Source organism: Gymnoscopelus microlampas, assembly GCF_963454915.1.
Source record: "Gymnoscopelus microlampas genome assembly, chromosome: 24".
Taxonomy (NCBI): Eukaryota; Metazoa; Chordata; class Actinopteri; order Myctophiformes; family Myctophidae; genus Gymnoscopelus; species Gymnoscopelus microlampas.
Genome location: NC_139961.1, coordinates 30,891,929 through 30,913,332, shown reverse-complemented (window position 1 = coordinate 30,913,332; position 21,404 = coordinate 30,891,929). Strand labels below are relative to the sequence as shown.

The window sequence follows — 21,404 nt, the reverse complement described above, 5'->3', positions numbered from 1 at the left end:
CGGACACTGCATTCATGATTTGAGGCATTTTGTTCCAAAAATGTGTTTTGCTAAATTAGACCTGCTGGTGGCGCTATAACAGGCCAATGTGAATGTGAAAAGGGGGGCATTCCTTCCTCGGCCTAGTGGGAATCTGCATGCAAAATTTCACGGAAATTGCACACTGCGTTCATGTTTTGAGGCATTTTGTTCAAAACTGAACAATCTTGCAAACTTTGGATGCCACTGTAAGACAAATAGGATGGAATATGAAATATCGGACAGATCCATCAGAATCACATGACTATGGAGATACTGTGTACCAATTTGCGTGTTTTTTGGACAGACTTTGGAAGCCAACCTTAGCCAATGAGGATGCAATATGGGAAATCGGACAGATCCGGGTTGATCACATGACTATAGAGATACTGTGTACCGATTTGCATGACGTTTGGTTAAAAGCTGTAGGTGTAATGGGGAAAAATGGGTTTTGCACAAATCGGCCTCCTGGTGGCGCTATGACAGGACCATGTGAAAATGTGGGGCAGAGGTTCTGAATTGGCATCCAGGGAGTGGGTGTACACAGTTTCGCAGCGACCGGGCCAACAGTGCCGGAGATTAGCTGGTAACACACGGACAGGACACACGGACACACGGACGGACGGACGGACAGGGGGAAAAACACACTCTCTCGCCATGCCTTTCGGCCTGGCGGAGACAATAACGTGTAAATAAAGTGACTAAAGGATGGTGTATTTTCTCTAAGCAAAAACCGACGTGCAATTCACAATGGGGTGTGTAAATCCCTGATATGTGCGGATCACAGTTCCTCATTTTTGCCTGAAGGTCAGAGGCGCGTTCATCAGCACAGGGAAGTACAGTTCAATACAAGGTCTGTTAAGAGGATTTTAAACCCAAGAAAGCAATATGGCTTGTTTCCATTGGGGTCCTTTGTACTCAATTCATCAAAACATTTAATGACAGACAAATATACACTACTATGCAAAAACGTCATATAAACGGGTGGAAATCGAAAATAAAACTAGAAAAAGTGCTCCTCGGAGCACAAGTCTCCGCCAGGTGAGGTAGGTTATTGTGGCCTCCTGGTGGCGCTATAATAGGCCAATGTGAAAAGGGTGCCATTTGTTTGTAGGCCTTTCACGGCAATCAGACACAGCATTCATGATTTGAGGCATTTTGTTCCAAAAACATATTTTGTGAAATTAGACCTGCTGGTGGCGCTATAACAGACCAATGTGAAAAGGGTGGCATTTGTTCCTCGGCCTAGTGGGAATGTGCGTGCGAAATTTCAGGGAAATCGTACACTGCGTTCATGATTTGAGGCATTTTGTTCAAAACGGACCTATCCTGCAAATTTTGGAAGCCAATGTTAGCCAATTAGGATGGAATATGAAATATCGGACACATCTGTCTTGATGACATGACTATAGAGATACTGTGTACCGATTTGCGTGATTTTTGGACAGAATCTGAAGGAATAATATCCAAAAATGTATTTTACATAAGTCGGCCTCCTGGTGGCACTGTAAAAAGCAGATGTGAAAAATGCAGTGCAGATGTTTTTCCTTGGCCCCTAGGTAGTGTGCGTGCAAAGTTTCACGCAGATCGGTGCAGTTATAGTTAAAAATGCAAATTGGCCTGTTATAGCGCCACCATGAGGCTGATTTGTAAATGTTCAAGTGGCATTTCTTCCTCGGCCTAGTGGGAATGTGCGTGTGCAATTTTATGGAAATGGCAAGCTGTGTTCATGATTTGAGGCAGTTTGTTCAAAACGGACCAATCCTGCAAACTTTGGAAGCCAACCATAGCCAATGACGATGGACTATGGGAAATCGGACAGATCCGGGTTGATCACATGACTATAGAGATACTGTGTACCGATTTGCATGACGTTTGGATAAAAGCTGTAGGAGTAACAAATCGGCCTCCTGGTGGCGCTATGACAGGCCCATTTGAAAAATGTGGAGAAGAGGTTCTGAATTGGCATCCAGGGAGTGTGTGTACACAGTTTCGCAGCGACCGGGCCAACGGTGCCGGAGATTAGCTGGTAACACACGGACAGGACACACGGACGGACGGACACACGGACACACACACGGACGGACGGACACACGGACACACACACGGACGGACGGACAGGGGGTAAAACATACTCTCTCCCCATGCCTTTCGGCCTGGCGGAGACAATAACTCAATTAATTGCGATCAGGCGATTATGTAATAACTGTGACAGGCCTCCCCGCAGGGCGTCAACCACCATCAGTTCCTCAACCACCCGCCCATCCCCAGAGCCTGCAAGACCCCCGGCGGTGCCATGGAGCCCGGCGGCCTCAACCCCTCGGCCGCCGAGGTTTCCTTTGACATCTACCATCATGTCCGAGAGGAGCTGAAGAGAGCCAGCGTCTCACAGGCCGTGTTCGCCCGCGTGGCCTTCAACCGCACCCAGGTAACACAGGTCACACTACAGGCCCCTGTGGCTTGTATTTCCTTAATGTTGGGTTCCACCCAACGCTCAAGTTCTAAAACCGTTGTTTTTATTAACATTATTGTCTCCGCCAGAGGTGGAGAGTATGTTTTCGCCTCCGTCCTTCCGTGTGTCCGCCAAGCTAACATTGGTCAAGCTTCACGTGACACGTGACAATATGTTGAAAGGGTGTGCTTTGATTGGCTAGCAAGACGCATGACGAAATAGAAACCTATATAGGTGTGTCACTTCAAAAAATAGTTTTTATTTTTTGAAGTGAGCTTCCATCAGCCAAGCTAACATTGGTCAAGTGACACGTGACAATCAATATGTAATATAAATAGGTAAGACAGGATTAATCAGGAACAGTACTGGCGGAGACCTGTGCTCCGAGGAGCACATTTTCTAGTTATTATTATTATTTTAAAGTGAAAATAGACGATCTACAATCTCACAACGCATCGTGACATGCTGTGAGCTTGTAGATCGTAGATCAAAAATCGTAGATTAAAAATTGTAGATTAAAAATCGTAGATTGTAGATTGAAAAACACAAAATTGTGAAACATCAAGTAAACATTCAAGGTTTCTGACCGACAGCGATGATTTATGGATTTATTTAGTCATTTACTTTTTTTGGAGATCATGAATTCACAAAAGCTGCAAAATATTACTTTAGTTTTTTATGTCTACATTATATAAATACATATGTGAAAAATATTTGGGGATGTACTTCCGTCGTCTACTGGCAGCGTCCATAAGACATTTGGTGCTGATCAGTGTAGTGGTTTGGGAGATTAGCTACGGACACAAACACACACACAAACACACACACCTTCTTTGCGATAGGAGCTACGCTGTAAGTCTGAAAGGCCCCAAAAATCTCAAAAAAAAACTAATACATCAGTATTTCACTGATTATATAATTTGTGTGTGTGTGTGTGTGCGTATGCGCGAATACGTGCCGTCCCCCAGGGCCTGCTATCAGAGATCCTGCGCAAGGAGGAGGACCCTCGCTCTGCCTCACAGTCCCTGCTGGTCAACCTCAAGGCCATGCAGAACTTCCTGAACCTGCCAGAGGGCGAGAGAGACCGCATCTACCAGGAGGAGAGAGAGAGAAGCACCAACCCCAACCTCAATCACTCCAACAACCTCGTCCCCTGCAGTCCCAGCCCACAGAGACTCATGCAGGTACACCGCAACATCCTGAGTGTTCATTTATCTATACGTTTTTGTCTGGCGAGCCATACAAAATATCAGCCAAGTATCGTGACCCAACCCCCCCCCCTCCTTTCACGACAACAGCATACATGCACAAACACGAGCATGCACGCATACATACTGCTACAATACTCATAATAATAGTAAATAAAATACCAAAAGAATTTTCTTGGTTGGGCATGCGTTGTAGAACACAGCAGGTGTTAATCGTCTTAATGTTGGACACGGCAACAGAAAGATCTTCCTCACAATCTGTGTTTGTTTTTGATAAATGTCAGTAAAGATCAGGAGGTCTGTGAGGGGGAACGTGCATCCGAAACAATAATAAGCACCTCTTCCCGTAGTTTGAATAGCCTGGCCACCCACGTTGGCCCCGCAGTTACTCTTTAAGTTGAAAAAACGTGTTGGTTTATCACTGTGATCGGGGTGTTTGGTTTGGAAATACTTCAGTCTTCGTTTACACCGGCTTTAAGCTTTCATGTGCCAGAATCTCAGAGCACGGTTCACATTGGGGCTGATCCATTTCATAACATGGCAGGTTGTAAAAACTTCTTGTGTTCGAGGTTGACAATATTTTTGGGGTGTCATACTCATGATCTTGTTGTTCCACATCTTTGAGTGGATTCTTGAGAAGCCACCGTTCCATGTGGTAGCGACAATGTGTCAAGAGTAAACAATGTGTCCTTACTTAGATAGACTTTTCTCTGTTATGTTCTGATCTTCAGACTAGGACTAAAGTCTAATATGTACAGCTCGTCTTTAAAGAAGATGATACGATCTCCCCCCATGCAACAGCACATACTAGACAACAAATATGGTCATTCACCCTTGGGCGTAACCTTCTTCCAGGAGAAGGTCTCTGGATTCAATTTCCAAAGATCATTGAATCTTTGGCGTAGACTAATGCTGTAGCCACCAAATATGTACAGCTCTCCATTGTAGGCAAGGGATACCTCACCTTTGGAACAGTCCCAGAAACCTTTGGCTTGAACCATCTGTGGGTGTCGACATCAAATGCATAAAATATGTTGAAGTAATAAACATGTTTGTATACTGCAGACTTACATGTAGCACTGCCCCAGATGTAGATGATATTTTCTATCGGTACAGCTGTGTGGTACCGGCGCTTGGAGTGAACCTCAAGGGAACATTCTGTTCCCTCAATTGTCAATGGTGGAAACTTCAACTTCTTCCAGCATAAAGACACTGTGTTGAAGACATGCACATCATTCAGAACTAGGGATGCACCGAATATTCGGCCACCGAAACATATCGGCCGATAATGGTTAAAAAATGAATTTTCGGCTTTCGGCCGAAAGGGTTTTTAGGCCGAAAAAATATCACCGAAAGACACCGAAACATATCGGCCGAAAGAAACCGAAACATATCGGCCGATATCACCGAAAGACACCGAAACATATCGGCCGAAAGACACCGAAACATATCGGCCGAAAGAAACCGAAACATATCGGCCGATATCACCGAAAGACACCGAAACAATGCTATTTTCAAAAAAATCTTTTTAAAATCTGGGATAAAATCCGGGATAATCTTATTATATAATTATATAAATGTTTACATTTTACAATCTTTCAGCAGTCAGTCTGGAATTAATGTATGCATTCAAAAGTGCTTAATAAATGTTTTATGGACCCATAATAGTGATTATTATTTAAGTTAAGTTTTGCCATAATCATGTATTTTGCCATAATCAGGTAGCTGATCAACATTGGTAAACAAATAAATTAATTATATATATTTATCATATTCGGCCTTTCGGTATTCGGTTTTCGGCCAACTGTTTTCTATTTTCGGCATTTGGTTTCGGCCAAGAATTTCCCATTCGGTGCATCCCTATTCAGAACCCTGTTGTTGTACACTACATGTAGTACCCGCCAAAGGAGTACACCTTGTGGCCGACTGCCACTGCAGACTGCTTCAGACGGCCTCCATCTGGTCCACCCTCCACCTTCGTCAATGTCCAGCACAACATACATTTATCTCTCTCTTCTGTCTCTCAACGTTGTCTCCCACTCCCTGTCTCAACAATAGTGTTCTATGTAATGACTCATCAACACCTTATGTAGGGTGACCAGAGCTCTGGTCCGACGTCACACATAACACAAAGTTTTTCCATGCATTCCTAACATTGACCTGGGGTGACGTCACGTGTGATGAAATCTGCATTTCAGCAGCTGCAACGGTCTATGTGTCACACATACATCCGTACACACCACTGCAGCACTAAGCCACATCATACTGTGCAATTGTCATACTTTTGTATGAGAGAGAATGACCCACACACACACACACACAATGTTTGAAAAATGTTGCCAAATTTTGAAATACTAGAGATTGAGAACATCTAGAGTTCGGGCTGCTACACCTCACACCTACGTCGCACAGCCGATCCGTAGTGTCGCGAACATTGTCAGAGTACCCGTCTGTCCCTTTTATGCCATATATTGAGATCTCATTCTGTCAGTCCCTTTCCCTTCTATGCCCATATATGGAGATCCCTGATGTCATCAGTATATGCTCATATATTGGCATGCCCATATATGAGCATATCGGTTGGATCGGCGGTTCTGGACAGGTGGATATCTAATGCATATATGGACATATTGGTCGGATCGGCAATTCCGGACAACCACATAACCGAACTACTACCGCATATCTGCATATGACCATATATGGGCATTGCGGTCGGAACTGTGGCTCTGGACAACCGGATCTCCATATATGCCTATATATGGGCATATCGGGTTTGTTTATTCTTATGACTGAGTCAGAGTGACGTGGTCGTGGTCGTGGTCCGTCTGCCCACCCGACTACTTTCTGCCCTCCCTCCAATTAGCCAATTTTAATTTTAATATAGGATTTTGAAAAACTAAATTGTAATACAAGTCATTCTGTATTAAGAGTACTTTAAGTACATATTGATGCCAATACTTTTGTACTTACTTTTACTCAAATTAAATGTTGAATCAAAGGGGTATTTCTACTTGTAAAAAATCAGAGTACTTCTTCCGGGACTCATCTGTGTTCTGTGCAATCCTCCACTCACCTCCAATATTGTTCATTGCTGTCGGGCAGAGACCTTGTATCTCCATATTTCAACTTTTGTGTTATTTTGTAAATGAATGACCTAATTTGTTGTACAAGAGTGTCACACAAAAGTATCGAAAATAGCCAATCTACAAGCTCACAACGTGTGGCTATGCGTTGTGAGTTGTAGATCTGCTATTTTTGGTATCTGTGGGTTTTATAAATATTGAACCAATGAAATGTATTAAAAAGAGCTTGTGACTATAATAACTACATTGGATCCATTGAAACACAGGTTCTGTTTTCCATTTTAGGAAAAGTAACAGATTTAGACACAAGGGCCCTCATTTATCAACGCGGTGCAGCCCGAATAATGAGCGTACGGCGTAATCACCGCACCTTTCGGCATTTATCAATACTAGACCATACCCGGTCGACGCATCCGTGGGGGGATATGCGCACATGATCTGGCAACCCGGGAGGCAGTTCGTCCCATAGCTGGGCAGCCCCGTAACAATGGCGACAGTGTTTTACACATAAACGCTAATAAGAAGCTGAGATTTGATGAAATTGAAAAACGGGCTTCACAGTTAAGTTCAGATGGTAATGGTCAATGGCTGTGTGCAAAATCAGAGCAATTGGTCCAGCCACTGAGGAGAACCGGGTAGCTTCACCTACTCACTCACTCACTCACCACTACAGACGGACAGAGGTTACTAGAATTATAGTAGGATATCCTGACGTGGGCTTCATCCTACCGTAGGCTGAACTCTCACGTCTGGTCGAGACCAGTTGTTGACGTTGGCTGCGCCCGTTTATTCCATTCTAGACCTGCGGAGCACCATTGTCTGACTGTCTGACAAGCATCTGGACACATAATCCACTCCTAAATGTGTATATCTACACTAATAAATAATCGCTGTGAAAATATATCATTTTATAAAGTAATTTAAACAAACTGCTTTAACAGTCATTCAGATAAGATTGTAGATCTGTCTGTATTGAAAATAGCAGATCTACAAGCTCACAACAGGTCGCATTGCGACGCGTTGTGAGCTTGTAGATCTGCTAGTTTCAGCGCAGCAGCGCAGCAGTGCTTCTGCGAGAGAATTTTCGGGAGCCCCGACCATCTTTTCACTGACAGTGAGGTCTACAAACTTACAGTAGCTTGTCCTATGTTATGGAGTTATGTCATAGAGAGTTATGTAGGCTACACAACCTGGCTGGGTTAAGGATATAAACCCGACGCTCCTATATTAACGTGGCGGCACGGAATCACTGCATTCCGCCCCAGTCTCATGTACCGCTACGCTACGGACACGGACATGAAAGACAAAGTTGGGCGGGCGGGCGCGTGCGTGCGTGTGTGTGTGTGTGTGTGTGTGTGTGTGTGTGTGTGTGTGTGTGTGTGTGTGTGTGTGTGTGTGTGTGTGTGTGTGTGAGAGAGAGAGCGAGAGAGAGAGGCGTGTGCGTGTGCGTGTGCGGCGAGGCCAGCGGGGGAAACTGTTTCTTATTGGCTTTTCATGTCTTTGGTCGTATTCTGGTTCGTCTTCATGTCATAAAATCGGGGCGTTTTGAGAATATTTAAGGGCGTGTTATTTAAAGACGCTTGGTTTCAGCCGTCACATTTATCAACGCTGGAACCAAGTGTACGCTCGGATCAGCTGTGTAGGATGCGTTGATAAATGTGACTTCGACGTTGGTGTACGGCCGAATATATGGAAAAATATACGGCGGTTTATACGCTGCGTTGATAAATGAGGGCCATTGTTTCCACCCGTCAGCGCCAGTCTGACAGCAGAGGTTGTAATGTTTTAATACTTAGGTCCTCTCCTGTGTCTCTCCTGTCCCCTGCAGCCGAAGCCCATTCTGGTCAGTGCAGACATGCCGTTGAAGCTGGAGAACTTGGTAAACATCACCTCTGGAATCTATGAGGAGATCCAGCAGGAGATGAAGCGAGCCAAGGTGTCCCAGGCACTGTTTGCCAAGGTGGCTGCCAACAAGAGCCAGGTCAGTCTGCACAAAACACACTAACTACCCTACTGGTGAGTTTCACACCGTTTTATTGATGGGATAAACCCCATGAGGTTTACGTCACAAACTACCGCCACGAGCGAGCCCCTGCATCGAGCCCATTGGTCAATAAACTGTTAATATAAAAGACGAATAGTGAAAAGCGAAAAATCAAGCGATGGCAAATGGGGGATTCTCAAATCAACATCATTGTTTCTCAAACTAAGGATCGGTTCCCAGAAGAGGGATAGACAAACATTGATTTATTGATTTATTGACATTGATTTATTTGTGTGTGTGGGCGTGTGTGTCACTGTGTGTATGTGCACATGCGCGCACATGCACACACACTGCACTGCTGTATGTGTGCGTGCTCGCGCGAGCGCATGTGTGTGCGTCGACAGACTGGGCTAAGTCTCACATCTCTCATGGCACTCACACAGGGGACACGGCTCACTGACCCCATCTGCTAGCTGTGGAGGGAGAAAAGGAGATACAGAGAGTGGATGAGAAAGATTGAGAGAAGACTGTGTGAGAGGAAAGGATTGACACAGGAAGAATGGAGAGAGTGAAGAGATAAAGCGATGTCCGGTCTGAAAAAGACGATAGACTGACGAAAACTAAAGAGAGACAGAGAGGGAGTGACCACGAGCGATACAAACATACAAACGGATGCAAGCAATGAGTGTATAGAGAGAAATTGAAAGTAGCTAGACTCTGCTACTTAAATAAAACAGGTTAACCACATGAACCCTAGCGTACTGTACCTATTCTGAGGGCGAACATTCTGCCGAAAATAGATGATCAGCAAACTCAAAATCCGCCGACACACATCACACGCTTGTAGATCAGCTATTTTCGGTGTCAAGATTTGGTGTAGAGGGGAGGCAAGAGGTGGCCTACTGGTCAACAAAGCATATAGGGTTTAACTGGTTTACGAAAAAGATAGGACAGAGAGTGATAGGATAGTCTGCAGAGAGAAAGAAAGAGAGAGAGACCGAGAGAGACAACAAGGGAGGGAGAGAAGACGGCGGGGGTTGATCAGATTAGCACCAGGGTGCCGCTGTGTAGGAGCTGGTTCACAAACAACAGCTGGTGGCAGAGTCTAGCTGCGCCTGGGTCAGCCTAGCGGAGATAATCAAATCTTTCCTCCTCCCCTCTTTCAACCCTTCCTCCAGCTCTGCTGACAGACACTGATACACATGCGTGTGCACGCACGCACGCACACACACATATACAGTACACACACACACACACGCGCAGACGCACATGCAGGGAAGCGCCATTCCCTCCAGTCGTCCTACAGCCAAATTGCCCTTGAGCAAGAGGTGCCCCAACTGCTACAGTAACCGCGGCACTGCTGTGGTCGACAACACAAGGTTGTCGTACGGGAGTAGCGGTCATATTCTAGATGTGTATGTGTCAATGGACTATAAAACTTAACAGCCCCCCACACACAGGCTGTAAAACAGTCAGTCAACTTGATTGGTTATATAAAAAGGACCATAAAGAATTGCTAATATTTTTCAACAGTCGTGTCATACCTAAAACAAACTATTAATTTTAATGGCTGCAGCTGTGTTTATCCTGCTACTATGACACGTCTATGAGAAGGGTCCATTAATAAAAAAACGGAGGGGAAAAGCAACATGGAAAGGCGAGCGGGTCACCAACTCTCTCTTATGCCTAATTTATGCTCCGTCATATGATGGTGTTGCACATCGAAAATAGCATATCTACAAGTTCACAACACGTTGCAAGCTTATACTGTAGGCTATTTTCGGCACAATAAATACAATAAAAATCGTACAGGCTTTAGACCAGTGGTTTTCAACCTTTTCCGGATCAGGGCCCACTTGAAAATTTCAAAAACTTTCTCGGTCCACCCATCTGTCACTTAACACGGTAGCCGATAGGCTCATGGTCCATCAGTGGGCCCTGGCCTACAGGTTGATAACCAGTGCTTTAGACAGAGCCTCGTCAGCCCCGTAGACAGCTTACTCCAAACTGGCAAGCCCACTGCCTGCTCCTCGTTGTGGTGACATGAAGTTCAGCCGCCTACGACAACTACACATCTGGCTTAAAGGTCACTGTAGGAACAGAGACAGGCCCTACTGTATGTGGACACTTTTACTACTTTCCTGAACCGTACAGAACTTTTTAAACATGACGGCCACGGCCTCCACCCAGACCAAGCGGGTCCACAAACACACACAAGAAAAAAACAAAAGGTATGTGTTAAACGTAGGTGGAGGAACACAAGGCTTCAGGTTCACTACCAACAGTTGAAGGTCTTACTGGCCTCTTACAATAAGTTCATTAAGAATACAAGAGTATTTATCTGATCTAATTCATGACAATAAACATCCCAGATTTCTATTTAACACTGTTGACTGACCCTGAAACCTGGTAAATTTTAATGGGTGTAAATCTTCAAGTGAAGAATGTCTTAACCTAAACTTAGGTCGGCTATACTTTGCTCTGGCTGTTCGCACAATGCATCGTGGGTAATGACACTGCCGGTTCAGGGGCCACTACCTATCGTTCCTGCCTCTGTCTCCAGTTTTCTCTTCCTTCATCTCTCTCTCTCGCTCTCTTGGTGTTCCAGGGTTGGCTGTGTGAGTTGTTGAGGTGGAAGGAGAGCCCCAGCCCTGAGAACCGCACCCTGTGGGAGAACCTGTGCACCATCCGGAGGTTCCTGTCCCTGTCCCAGAATGACAGGGACATGGTGTACGAGGAGGAGTCCCGACACCACCACACCGAGAGGTTCCACACCGTGCTGCACCTGCCCGACTCACAGGTCTGTTGGTTGGTCGTGGGCTGGTTTGCTGATTGGCTAACTGGTTCTGAGGTTGGCTTGCTGATTGGCTGGCTGGTTCTTAGGTTTGTTGGTTGGTTGGTTGGTTGGTTGATTGATTGATTGATTGATTCGTCAGCTGGCTGCATGTGTGGTTTGTTGATTGACTGATGGGTCAGCCGGCTGGCTGTTTGGTTGGTTGCTCAGTCAGGCAGTTGATAGACTGAATGGCTTGAATGCTAATTTAACTCTGAAAGTGAAAAAACAGGCCCAGAACGGTCCATTTACTGTGCACACACAAGTTAAACTGTAAAAAAAACAAAAATAAGCAATTTCCCGGTTCACATTAACTTCCTTCCCCTTCTTCTTCTTCTTCTTCTCCTCCTCCTTCTTCTTCTTCTTCTTCTTCTTCTTCTTCTTCAGTGTTGTTATGAAGTGAGTGTCATAATGAGGAAGTCATTTGTGGTCGCCACTAACTCATTCCACAGTCAGGCAGAGACACAGGGAGGTTGGGATGTAAAGAGCTCCTAAACATAGTGCACAGTACGCCCTGCTGAACACTGCTGGCGCCTTGAGAGACAGCATAACAACAGACAGAGAGAGAGTGTGAGAGAGAGAGAACACAAAGTGGATAAGGAGAGATAGATGAAAAGGAAAAAGGGAATGCTAAATGGAGAGAAAGACGGGAGAAAGGTGAGAAGCAGAGGAAAGGAGAAAAATGGAGAGAGAGAGCAGGAAGACAATGGGGGGGCAATGGGATGATAGAGAGACGAGAGAAAACGTCCACACTGACTTAATATCTACAGTTTATAGCCTTTGAAACCAGGAAGTGAGTTCTTTGCGGTGTACGTTTCGTAACCCCGACCGCATTCAACTTCATTGGTTGTACACTTACACATTTAAGGGAGAAATACACATAACATAGAGGATATTGTTTCTCACACATCAGAACAATGGGATTTAGGTTAAAAATAGCAAAATTTGCCGTTACTATCTCCTCTGTGAAATGTTAAGCTGTTATGCACTATGTGGTTATATTAATGTGGTTCCAAGATCGAAGAAACTTTCTTGTTGAGCGTCATCATAAACCTTTGTTTGTCTACAGAGCTTAACCACTTAAAACCCTATATACTTCAATGACCGAGGTCCCCCAGGGGTCTATCCATGGCTCCCTAATTTTCTCCCAACGATTCGCGATGCAGTGCGTGCTTGCAGATGTGTTATTTTCGACCGAATGTTCGCCTATTATGGCATGCCCAGAATTGTTTACTGTTTATCCATCTAATAAACATTAGATGAATCCCTGTTACCCCACACATTGGTGACCGCTAATCTTCCCGGGATAGGGATGCTAGATTTCATGTGGTTAATTCACCCAAAAACCCTGATCCAAAAAGTTCCATTGGGAATCTGCGGTGGGAAACCATGGCAGAAGTAAGCTCCGGCTTGGCCTACATCAAGACCCCATCCCTGTACAACTCTGTTCTCTCATGGCAGAGGTCAGTGAGTGCAGGATATGATAGAGAACGCCAAAGGAATGACAGTGTATCTACAAAGGGTCCAATATAAAAGAATGACAGGTCCAACAGGTCCAGTGAGATTGGGTGGTACTCCTCTCTGTCTGTCTGTCTGTCTGTCTGTCCCCCTCTCTCTCTGTCTCTACAGGGGTACTTGTGGATATGGTAGTATCATTCTTTGTTGGTTTTCTTGTGTCTGCTGCGTCCTTCCGTGTACCCCCCCCCCCATCCGCCACCCACCCATACTCATCTCCACTTTCACCCCCCACACACACACACACACACACTCACACACACCACAACACATGGCACGCAGCTGGAGCAACGCACACACCGTCACACGCACACACAACACTCATGCACTGTACATACATATCTACTGTAGATTTTGACAGCCTGGAATCCGTGTGAAAATGGGCCCCATGCATTGCACGCTGACACACATGTGTACAGGACGAGCACACGCACACAAACATGTGTGAACAAATGCCATTTGCGAAACCTTCTTTGGCCTGGATTTAATTTAACTACGAAACACACACACACGCACTCAGACATTACACGCACACATGCACGCTCCCCTACTGTGAATCTGTAGCAGCAGTAGTGGTGGCATTCCATGTGTGTTGGAAATGAAGTCAGCATCATCAATCATGAAGTTGATTGATGACGATTACATCTTAATCAGCATGTCTCCAAACCTTCCTTCCTTGCACGCATGTGCACGCACACACGCACACATGTACACGAACACACATGCAAGAATCGATATAAAAATACACAAATGCTAGAAAAAAAATGCATGTGTGTGCGTTTGTGTGTGTGTGTGTGTGTGTGTGTGTGTGTGTGTGTGTGTGTGTGTGTGTGTGTGTGTGTGTGTGTGTGTGTGTGTGTGTGTGTGTGTGTGTGTGTGTGTGTGTGTGTGTGTGTGTGTGTGTGTGTGTGTGTGTGTGTGGGGGGGGGGGTTTTCGTGTGTATGTATGTGCGCAAAATAAATTCAGACACTATCATTGACAGTGTTTCATTGATATCTTTAACACTCCTTGTATCTAAACTTCTAGCTTCTTGTACACTACAAAATACATCATCATTATTGATTAGAAAACAGGTTTATTTACTAACCCCACATCAATCCCTCCCTCTCTCATGGGGATATGTCTAAAGGGCAGTTCACACTGAGCACTATAACTATAACGATAACTATAAGTACTATAACTATAAGTTCTCCATTGTATTTTTTTAATAGTTGTTGTAAACTCTGCCATCCATTTGACTTAGAAGGATTTTTTAAATCATATTTTTTTAGTTATAGTTATTATAGTGCTTAGTGTGAACGGCCCTTAAAGGCTATAACTATCCATTATTTTCTTAGCAATTATTCCATCAACTACTTCTTCAAATAATCGAGAAGCGTGTTATATGTTAATGAATCAACGCAAAAAGATTCTAATCGATTTTTTTATGATCAACTAGATTGAAAAGTCTGATTAACTACTTAATCCCTATTTTGTACTTCATTGTACAACAGTGTCACACAAAAATAGTGAAAACACCGGATCTACAAGCTCACAATGCATCGCATCGCAACACGTTGTGAGCTTGCAGATCGTCTATATATCTGCAATTTATTTATTTGAGAGAAAAATGGTACATTTCCATTCTAAAATTGATTATTTTGTATTAAAATCAATTATCGATAATTTGTTATAACCGATTAAATCGATTAGCTAAATTAACTGTCGCACCCCTACATGTCACCACCTGCTTCTCAAAGCGTCCCTCCTCCTAATCGTGTTTTCGTCCCACAAGTCATTGAAAATAGAAGTGGTAAAATGACTAACCCACACATTTCCTGCTAAAAATGCAACCCCCCCTCACCGCTGTCTTCCCAACCTCCCCCAAACCAAAATACTTGCCAGTCTGGCCTAACCTCAATATTACTCGAAACATACCCTGTAATTATTGAAGCAAGGGGGAAAAAAAGGAATTACTATTATCTTTATTTAGCCCCTTTAATTTTGACGGACCACAGATTTATAGCGTCGGATTCCTGTGTTTGGGCGTGCTAGCCACCCCACCCTGCTAATAAGCCCTCGTTAGTGTACTTGTTTGTGTGATGAGCTTGGCGGTGTGTGTGTGTGTGTGTGTGTGTGTGTGTGTGTGTGTGTGTGTGTGTGTGTGTGTGTGTGTGTGTGTGTGTGTGTGTGTGTGTGTGTGTGTGTGTGTGTGTGCATGTGTGCATGCAATGGTGGGCGATGGAGGTCTGGTCAATCAGACTTCCGCAAGTACTGCATTTTGTAAAAGATCTCCACAACAGGGGGCCTGCTAAAAAGGGAAGTGAATATCAATCATCATGGTGACTTTGGTCAGTCTGTGGTTTATGTGAAGGATTATGTTAATCGTATGGGCATATGGACTGTCACTTATATGCTATTGTGGCGGGTTCTTTCATTCAAAGTGCCTGCCATCAGGGCAGACATTTTTAGCCTGGGGCTCCCAAGTGGGAAGCGAGTTCAACTCTTTTTTCTTGATGCAACATGAGAGCTGCAGTACATAGCTCCTGTAGTACACAGAAGCCCTTTATTTAACCGAGTCTATAGTCATGCACGTCTGTGCTTCTTAATACTGCTGTAATGGATTTGATTGACCGATTTTTGTTTTTCTTCACAGGTACTCCACAGACTGCCCCTACCACCTTTGAAGGACCCATCCCCCCCAATGCGTGAGGAGATACACCAAACCCCCTTACCTGTCTTGAGGTGTCCAGAGGAGGGGCTCCAGCTTGTGCTGGGCCCCAGCCCGGGCCCGGGCCCCGGCCCAGGCCCTGGAGCTGGAGCAGGGGTCGGAAGTGCTGGAAGTGGAGGCCCCAAGAAGGCCCGTTCACGGACGCGCATCTCCCTGGAGGCCCTGGGGATCCTGCAGAGCTTCATCGGCGACGTGGGGCTCTACCCGGACCAGGAGGCCATCCACACCCTGTCGGCCCAGCTGGACTTACCCAAGCACACCATCGTCAAATTCTTCCAGAACCAGCGCTATCACGTCAAGCACCACAGCCAGGCCAGGGAGCCCGGCGCCCTAGGGGAGGACGGCGAAAGCCCAGGCCCCGCCAATGGGCCCCTGGGGGCGGGAGAGTGCCTCGGTGGCACCGGTGAGGAGGAGGTGCTTTCGGGATCCGAGGAGTCCAGCGAGGACGGCACCGGTTCGGTGGAAGTGTACAGAACAGAGGGAGGAGGCGACGGGGGTGAAGGAGGAGGGGCGGGGGTGGATATGGAGGTTGAGAAAGTGGAGGTGGAGGACAGAGAAGCTTTGGCCCCAAGGACCACCTCCATGTCCCCTTTCAATGGTCCAGAGAGCCCCCATGACTCTGGGGAGCAGCAGAGATAACAGAAGGGAACAGAGAACAGAGACATGAGGTGAGACAGGACGTGATTGGAACACAGATGGGTGCAAGAAACACCTTATTACATGGTACAACCAACACACTCACATCTACTCACCACACACACACTCTCAAAAACGCATAGCAATTTTTGTGTGGAGGCAATCATCCGAGTTTGTGGTTTAAGAACTGTGGCAGCGACTATAAGTGCTGTGACCAAAGGAAATAAGGGACATAAGGATGTTGATGACGTTGTAGCTTACTGGTTCTGAGGGATCTGGTCAGTATAGGACTTGGCAATAAAGAGGCTTTAGAAAACAAGGCAACAAAGTACCTCACACGAAAAGTGGCATATTGGACCAATGGCATGCAGCTCTTATATTGTGAGATCCTACACCTCATTTTTCCAAAACCCATATTTCATCAAATATGTTTTTTCTGCCTTTTTGTTTTATTTTTTACAACTGTGTCTTTCCCATGATGCTTTATGAGGTCTATGCATTGACTGCCAAACAGTATGTGCAAATGGGACACCTTTTTTCTCTTAAGTTGCCAAATCTGTTGTGTTCCACTCTCCAATCAGCACACGTATTTATTGCTATGTTTAATCAAAAAACTCAATATTATTGTTGCCAGTATTGATGCTAATATTATTATTATTTTCTTTGATAGGAGTGAAAAATATAAATGTTAATGTGAGAGAGAACTGGATAACACTGCAAAAAAGTTACTGAGCGTTGTACATCTCAAGATGTGAGAATTCTTTATTTTTATTTACTGTTTCCAAAACAGACTGTGAGACAGAGTTTCCTGAAATGTTTACTTATGTCATGTGACAAAATGTTGTGACAATCAAAACAAAAAGACATTTTGTGATGGCATCTCTGTCTTTAGGGTGTGTATACGCTGCTGTGTGTGACATACATCATTGAGATGAATCAGGCGTATTCTTTGCCATCTATTTGTATTAATCTTTCTTTTGACAATCATGTCTTTGTCTTGGACAGAGCACTTAAATGCTTGATTAAAAGTTTAATTTGTGTCACTCTGATTAGCACATTTTTACGTTGTCTTGAACCGTCGCACACGGGCAGTCCAAGTGAAGTAGCATTTGTATCCGATTCCACAGGTCTTCCACCGACAGTTTGGTTTTAGTACAATCAAGTGCGAAGGAACGCGCAAGATCCGTTCCCCAACTTTTCTATGGCATTAAATAGAAGTTCAAAGTCTGTTGTTGTCAAGTGTCTTGATTATTGTATCCTGCTCTGTTACAGCACTCTTCGTTTCCCAACCACCCAGTTCAGTTGGACAGTATGTTATATTGTTTAATAGATTATCAGACAGTCAGAGAGAAAGATCGTTGTTGTACCCTTCAGAGCCATTTTATAGAAGCTACTATACCCGCACACCTCACACGGGCAGGGTTTGATTTGCTGATATGTTTGATAGTGTCGGAATTTTATAAAACATTTATGTTAAGCACGTTAACCCAGGTGGCACTATTTTTGGTCAAATGTTTTAAGAAAAACATACATTTTGTCAACATTTTATTTAAAATGACCAAAATAGCTGAAATTGCAGATCTACAAGCTCTTCAGCCTCCTTTTTCTCTCACTCTTCCATGCACCTTCCTCATTCTCTCTCTCTCTCTCTCTGTCTCTCTTTCTCTTTGTCTCAGTCTGGCACCATGGGTGCTGCACAGCAGGCTCGTTAAATACAGATTAATTTACGAGTCCAGCTAACTTTCTGCAATTTCATGTCTCGCTTGCCTGCCAGGGCACTGGATAACAATCCAAAACTATTTCACATCCGCCATGTGCGATATGCGTACGTAAATCGTGCCTGTTCTTCTCTCCTTTTCCATCTGTCAGACTTATTCCCCCCTGAATTGTCTCTGGCTCCGTCCTCAGTGCACACCTTCTGGTTCTCATCATCATGAACCAAGTAGAGCGTTGTTGTAGCTCCCTAACACAAATTAATAAAGTAATACACAGTACCCTGCTCTCTTTCTCGAAAAGGAAGTAACATGAACAACAGTGCTATTAAAAAAACAAAATTGATATAGTATAGAAATATGGAAAAAAACATTTTTTATTTGTTAGATCCAAATAGTCAAAAAGATTAGATAGAAGAATGCCTGTATTACACGTAAAACTGTCCAGGCCCTGCTCATTTCCAATGGGGTCAAATGAAATGTACCCCACTTGAATGAATGGTTAAAAGTAAACAGAAAATACTAAATTAATGACAGCATCCAGGCAAACAATTTACACATTAGATATTGTCTCCGCAAGGCTGAAGGCGTGAAACCTTGCACACACACTACCAAGAGGCCAAGGTATGGAAGTCCATAGGTCCAAAAATGTAAAAATAAATACCACAATGAAATAAATAAAATCCACAATGAAATAAATAAAAAACGCGATGATATAAATAAAAAATACAATTAAATAAACAAATGTATTTATTTATTGCATTATATATTTTTTAAATGCAATGAAATAAATAATAAATGCAATTAAATAAATAAATGTATTTATTTATTGCATTGTGTTTTCATTTCATTGCGTTTTTATTTTTTATTTCATTGTGACTTTTCTTTTTTTTTAAAATATGTTTCATGGTGAATTTTAACATACAAAAGCACGCTTCAAAAGTACGAAGAGACATATGATGGGAGTGGCTCAGAGATGAGAGGTGTAGCGGTCTAAAGATCAGACACTCAGCACAGAAATGTCATGTTCAAATCCCAGTCCTTCTATGCTTTTCAACTTTACCTAACTGAAGGCTAACATACAAAAGAATGCTTCAAGAGTACGAAGAGACGTAGGATGTGAGTGGCTGAGAGATGGTGTAGCGGTCTAAAGATCAGACTCTTAGCACAAAGGTTTCATGTTCAAATCCCAGTCGCCCCATATTTCAATATTGTAGTACTTTGACATTTTCAAGGCCAAAATACAAAAAAGCAAGTCAAAAGCACTAGAAGACACCTGTTGAGGGCCCAAAGGTGCGTTGGCGCAGTGGTGTGGTGTTCTTGATCGGTTGCCTCTGCTACAGACAGTTCGCAGGTTCAAGTCCCATGCCATGATAATTCACTTTTAAAACGTAAATCTGAAAACTTGGAACGCTGTTCCTTCATAGTTTAACCTATAAACTTGATTCACAATTTAAAAATTCCACCTTACTGCGGACATGCATGCTTGAGATTTTTACTTTGAAATAATTTGTAGTTTTTGAAACATTTAACTTTAAGCGCCCAATGCATTGTCAATGGCAATGAACATTTACAGGGAAAAGGGTACAAACTTTGGCAGGCTACTAGTCCTACATACTTATACCTCGAAACCCCATTCAAACTTTAAATTGTTCATCTTACTGTGAACATGTTTGCCTGAAATCGAACCTTTGAAACGTTCCATAGTTTTAAAAATATACTCCTTTAAAAGTTCCGAAATTTATAATGGAGGCCAATGGAAGATTTTGGAAGATTTTGGCACCTCAAAAAAACACTTTTACCTAGACACTCCATTCACACTTTTTATAATTCAGCTTACTGTGGACACAAATGCTTGAACTTTTTACTTTGAAATGTTTTGTAGTTTTTGAGATAATTCACTTTTAAAACGTACATATGAAAACTTTGGCACACAATTTAAAAATTCCACCTTACTGTGGACATGCATGCTTGAGATTTTTACTTTGAAATAATTTGAAGTTTTTGAAACATTTAACTTTAAGCGCCCAATGGATTGTCAATGGCAATGGCCATTTTTTAAAGAAGAAAAAGGTTAGAAGACCCGTAAGAACCAGTTTACTCAGCTGAAGAGTTTCCTGTGCTAGGATTTGATCTCATGACCTTGTGGTCTGAAGTCAAGAGCTCTTCCGACTGAGCTACCCATGCACACTAATCTTTGTACATTGACATTCCATGAACATGATGGGTCATTCCCCCAAATTTATGAAAGGCATTTGGCTCATGCACTTTACAAGTGGGCTTATTGTCAGCAACAGCCAATAACACAGGAGTCTATCCCTGTAACAGCACTAGACGCAGGGAGCCAGATTGCATGCTGACCTGCCGACTCCAGGATTCGATCGCATGACTTTGTTGTTTAGAGTCAAGAGCTCCTCCAACTCCGCACTTGGCTTATGCACTTTACTAAAAAAAAAATATATATATTGAACATTTCAAAGAACTCAGCATTTAACTAGGAGACCTGGGTTTTGAACATGGAACCTCAGTGCTGAGAATCTGATCATCAGACCACTACACTATCTCTTGTCACTTAAGGCAGATGTCTCTTGTATTGTTGAAGCATTCTTTTGTACATTACCCTTCATTTAGGTAAAATGTAAAAGTAATGAACTATAGGAGGACTGTGATTTGAACATGGAATGTCTGTGCTGGGAGTCTGATCAATAGACCACTACACCATCACTCAGTTATTCCTAGAAATGTCTCTTGGTACTGTTGAAGTGTTCTTTAGTATGTTAGTCTTCAATTAGTAAAGTTGAAATACATCAGCATCATGTAACTTTACTGTTCTACCCCAAATTTGTCTTTTAGTGCTTTTGAGTTGTTCTTTTGTAGTTTGACCTTTATTATTTAGTACTCCAGCAATGAACAATAGTAGTAAAAATAGGAACATGGACTCTCCGTGCTGAAATTCAGACCATTAGACCACCACACCATCACTCACCCCTGGGGCACACAGTGATGACTGGCTGCGCTTCCGGTAAGAGACTCAAAGAGTCTCTTTTGTGTCTCCTACTGGAAGCACAGCCGGTCATCAAATTATTGTCTTAGGAATGCGACAAAAACTAAAAAATCGCCATGAATTCAAGGCTTCATGGGCTGTGTAATTGATAGAAAATAAGTAATTTTTGGGGTGAACTACTCCTTTAACCATGCTTATCTAGATGAACATTTTGTTGACTGGTGAATGTTTGCTTCCCCTGAGTGAGA

General features: G+C 43.6%; 1 protein-coding gene across 1 annotated transcript in view; it reads left to right on the top strand.

Annotated features, from left to right (window-relative positions):
* Nucleotides 1–17,667, top strand: part of LOC311040445 (DNA-binding protein SATB2-like) — a 42,999-nt gene extending 25,332 nt beyond the window's left edge. Inside the window, exons 9-13 of the mRNA XM_084050740.1 lie at nucleotides 2,234–2,446; nucleotides 3,439–3,654; nucleotides 8,590–8,742; nucleotides 11,354–11,545; nucleotides 15,730–17,667. Of these exons, the coding sequence (XP_083906866.1) occupies nucleotides 2,234–2,446; nucleotides 3,439–3,654; nucleotides 8,590–8,742; nucleotides 11,354–11,545; nucleotides 15,730–16,443 (1,488 nt within the window). The 3' untranslated portion in view covers nucleotides 16,444–17,667. The remainder of the gene's footprint in view (nucleotides 1–2,233; nucleotides 2,447–3,438; nucleotides 3,655–8,589; nucleotides 8,743–11,353; nucleotides 11,546–15,729) is intronic.
* Nucleotides 17,668–21,404: the final 3,737 nt, after the last annotated feature.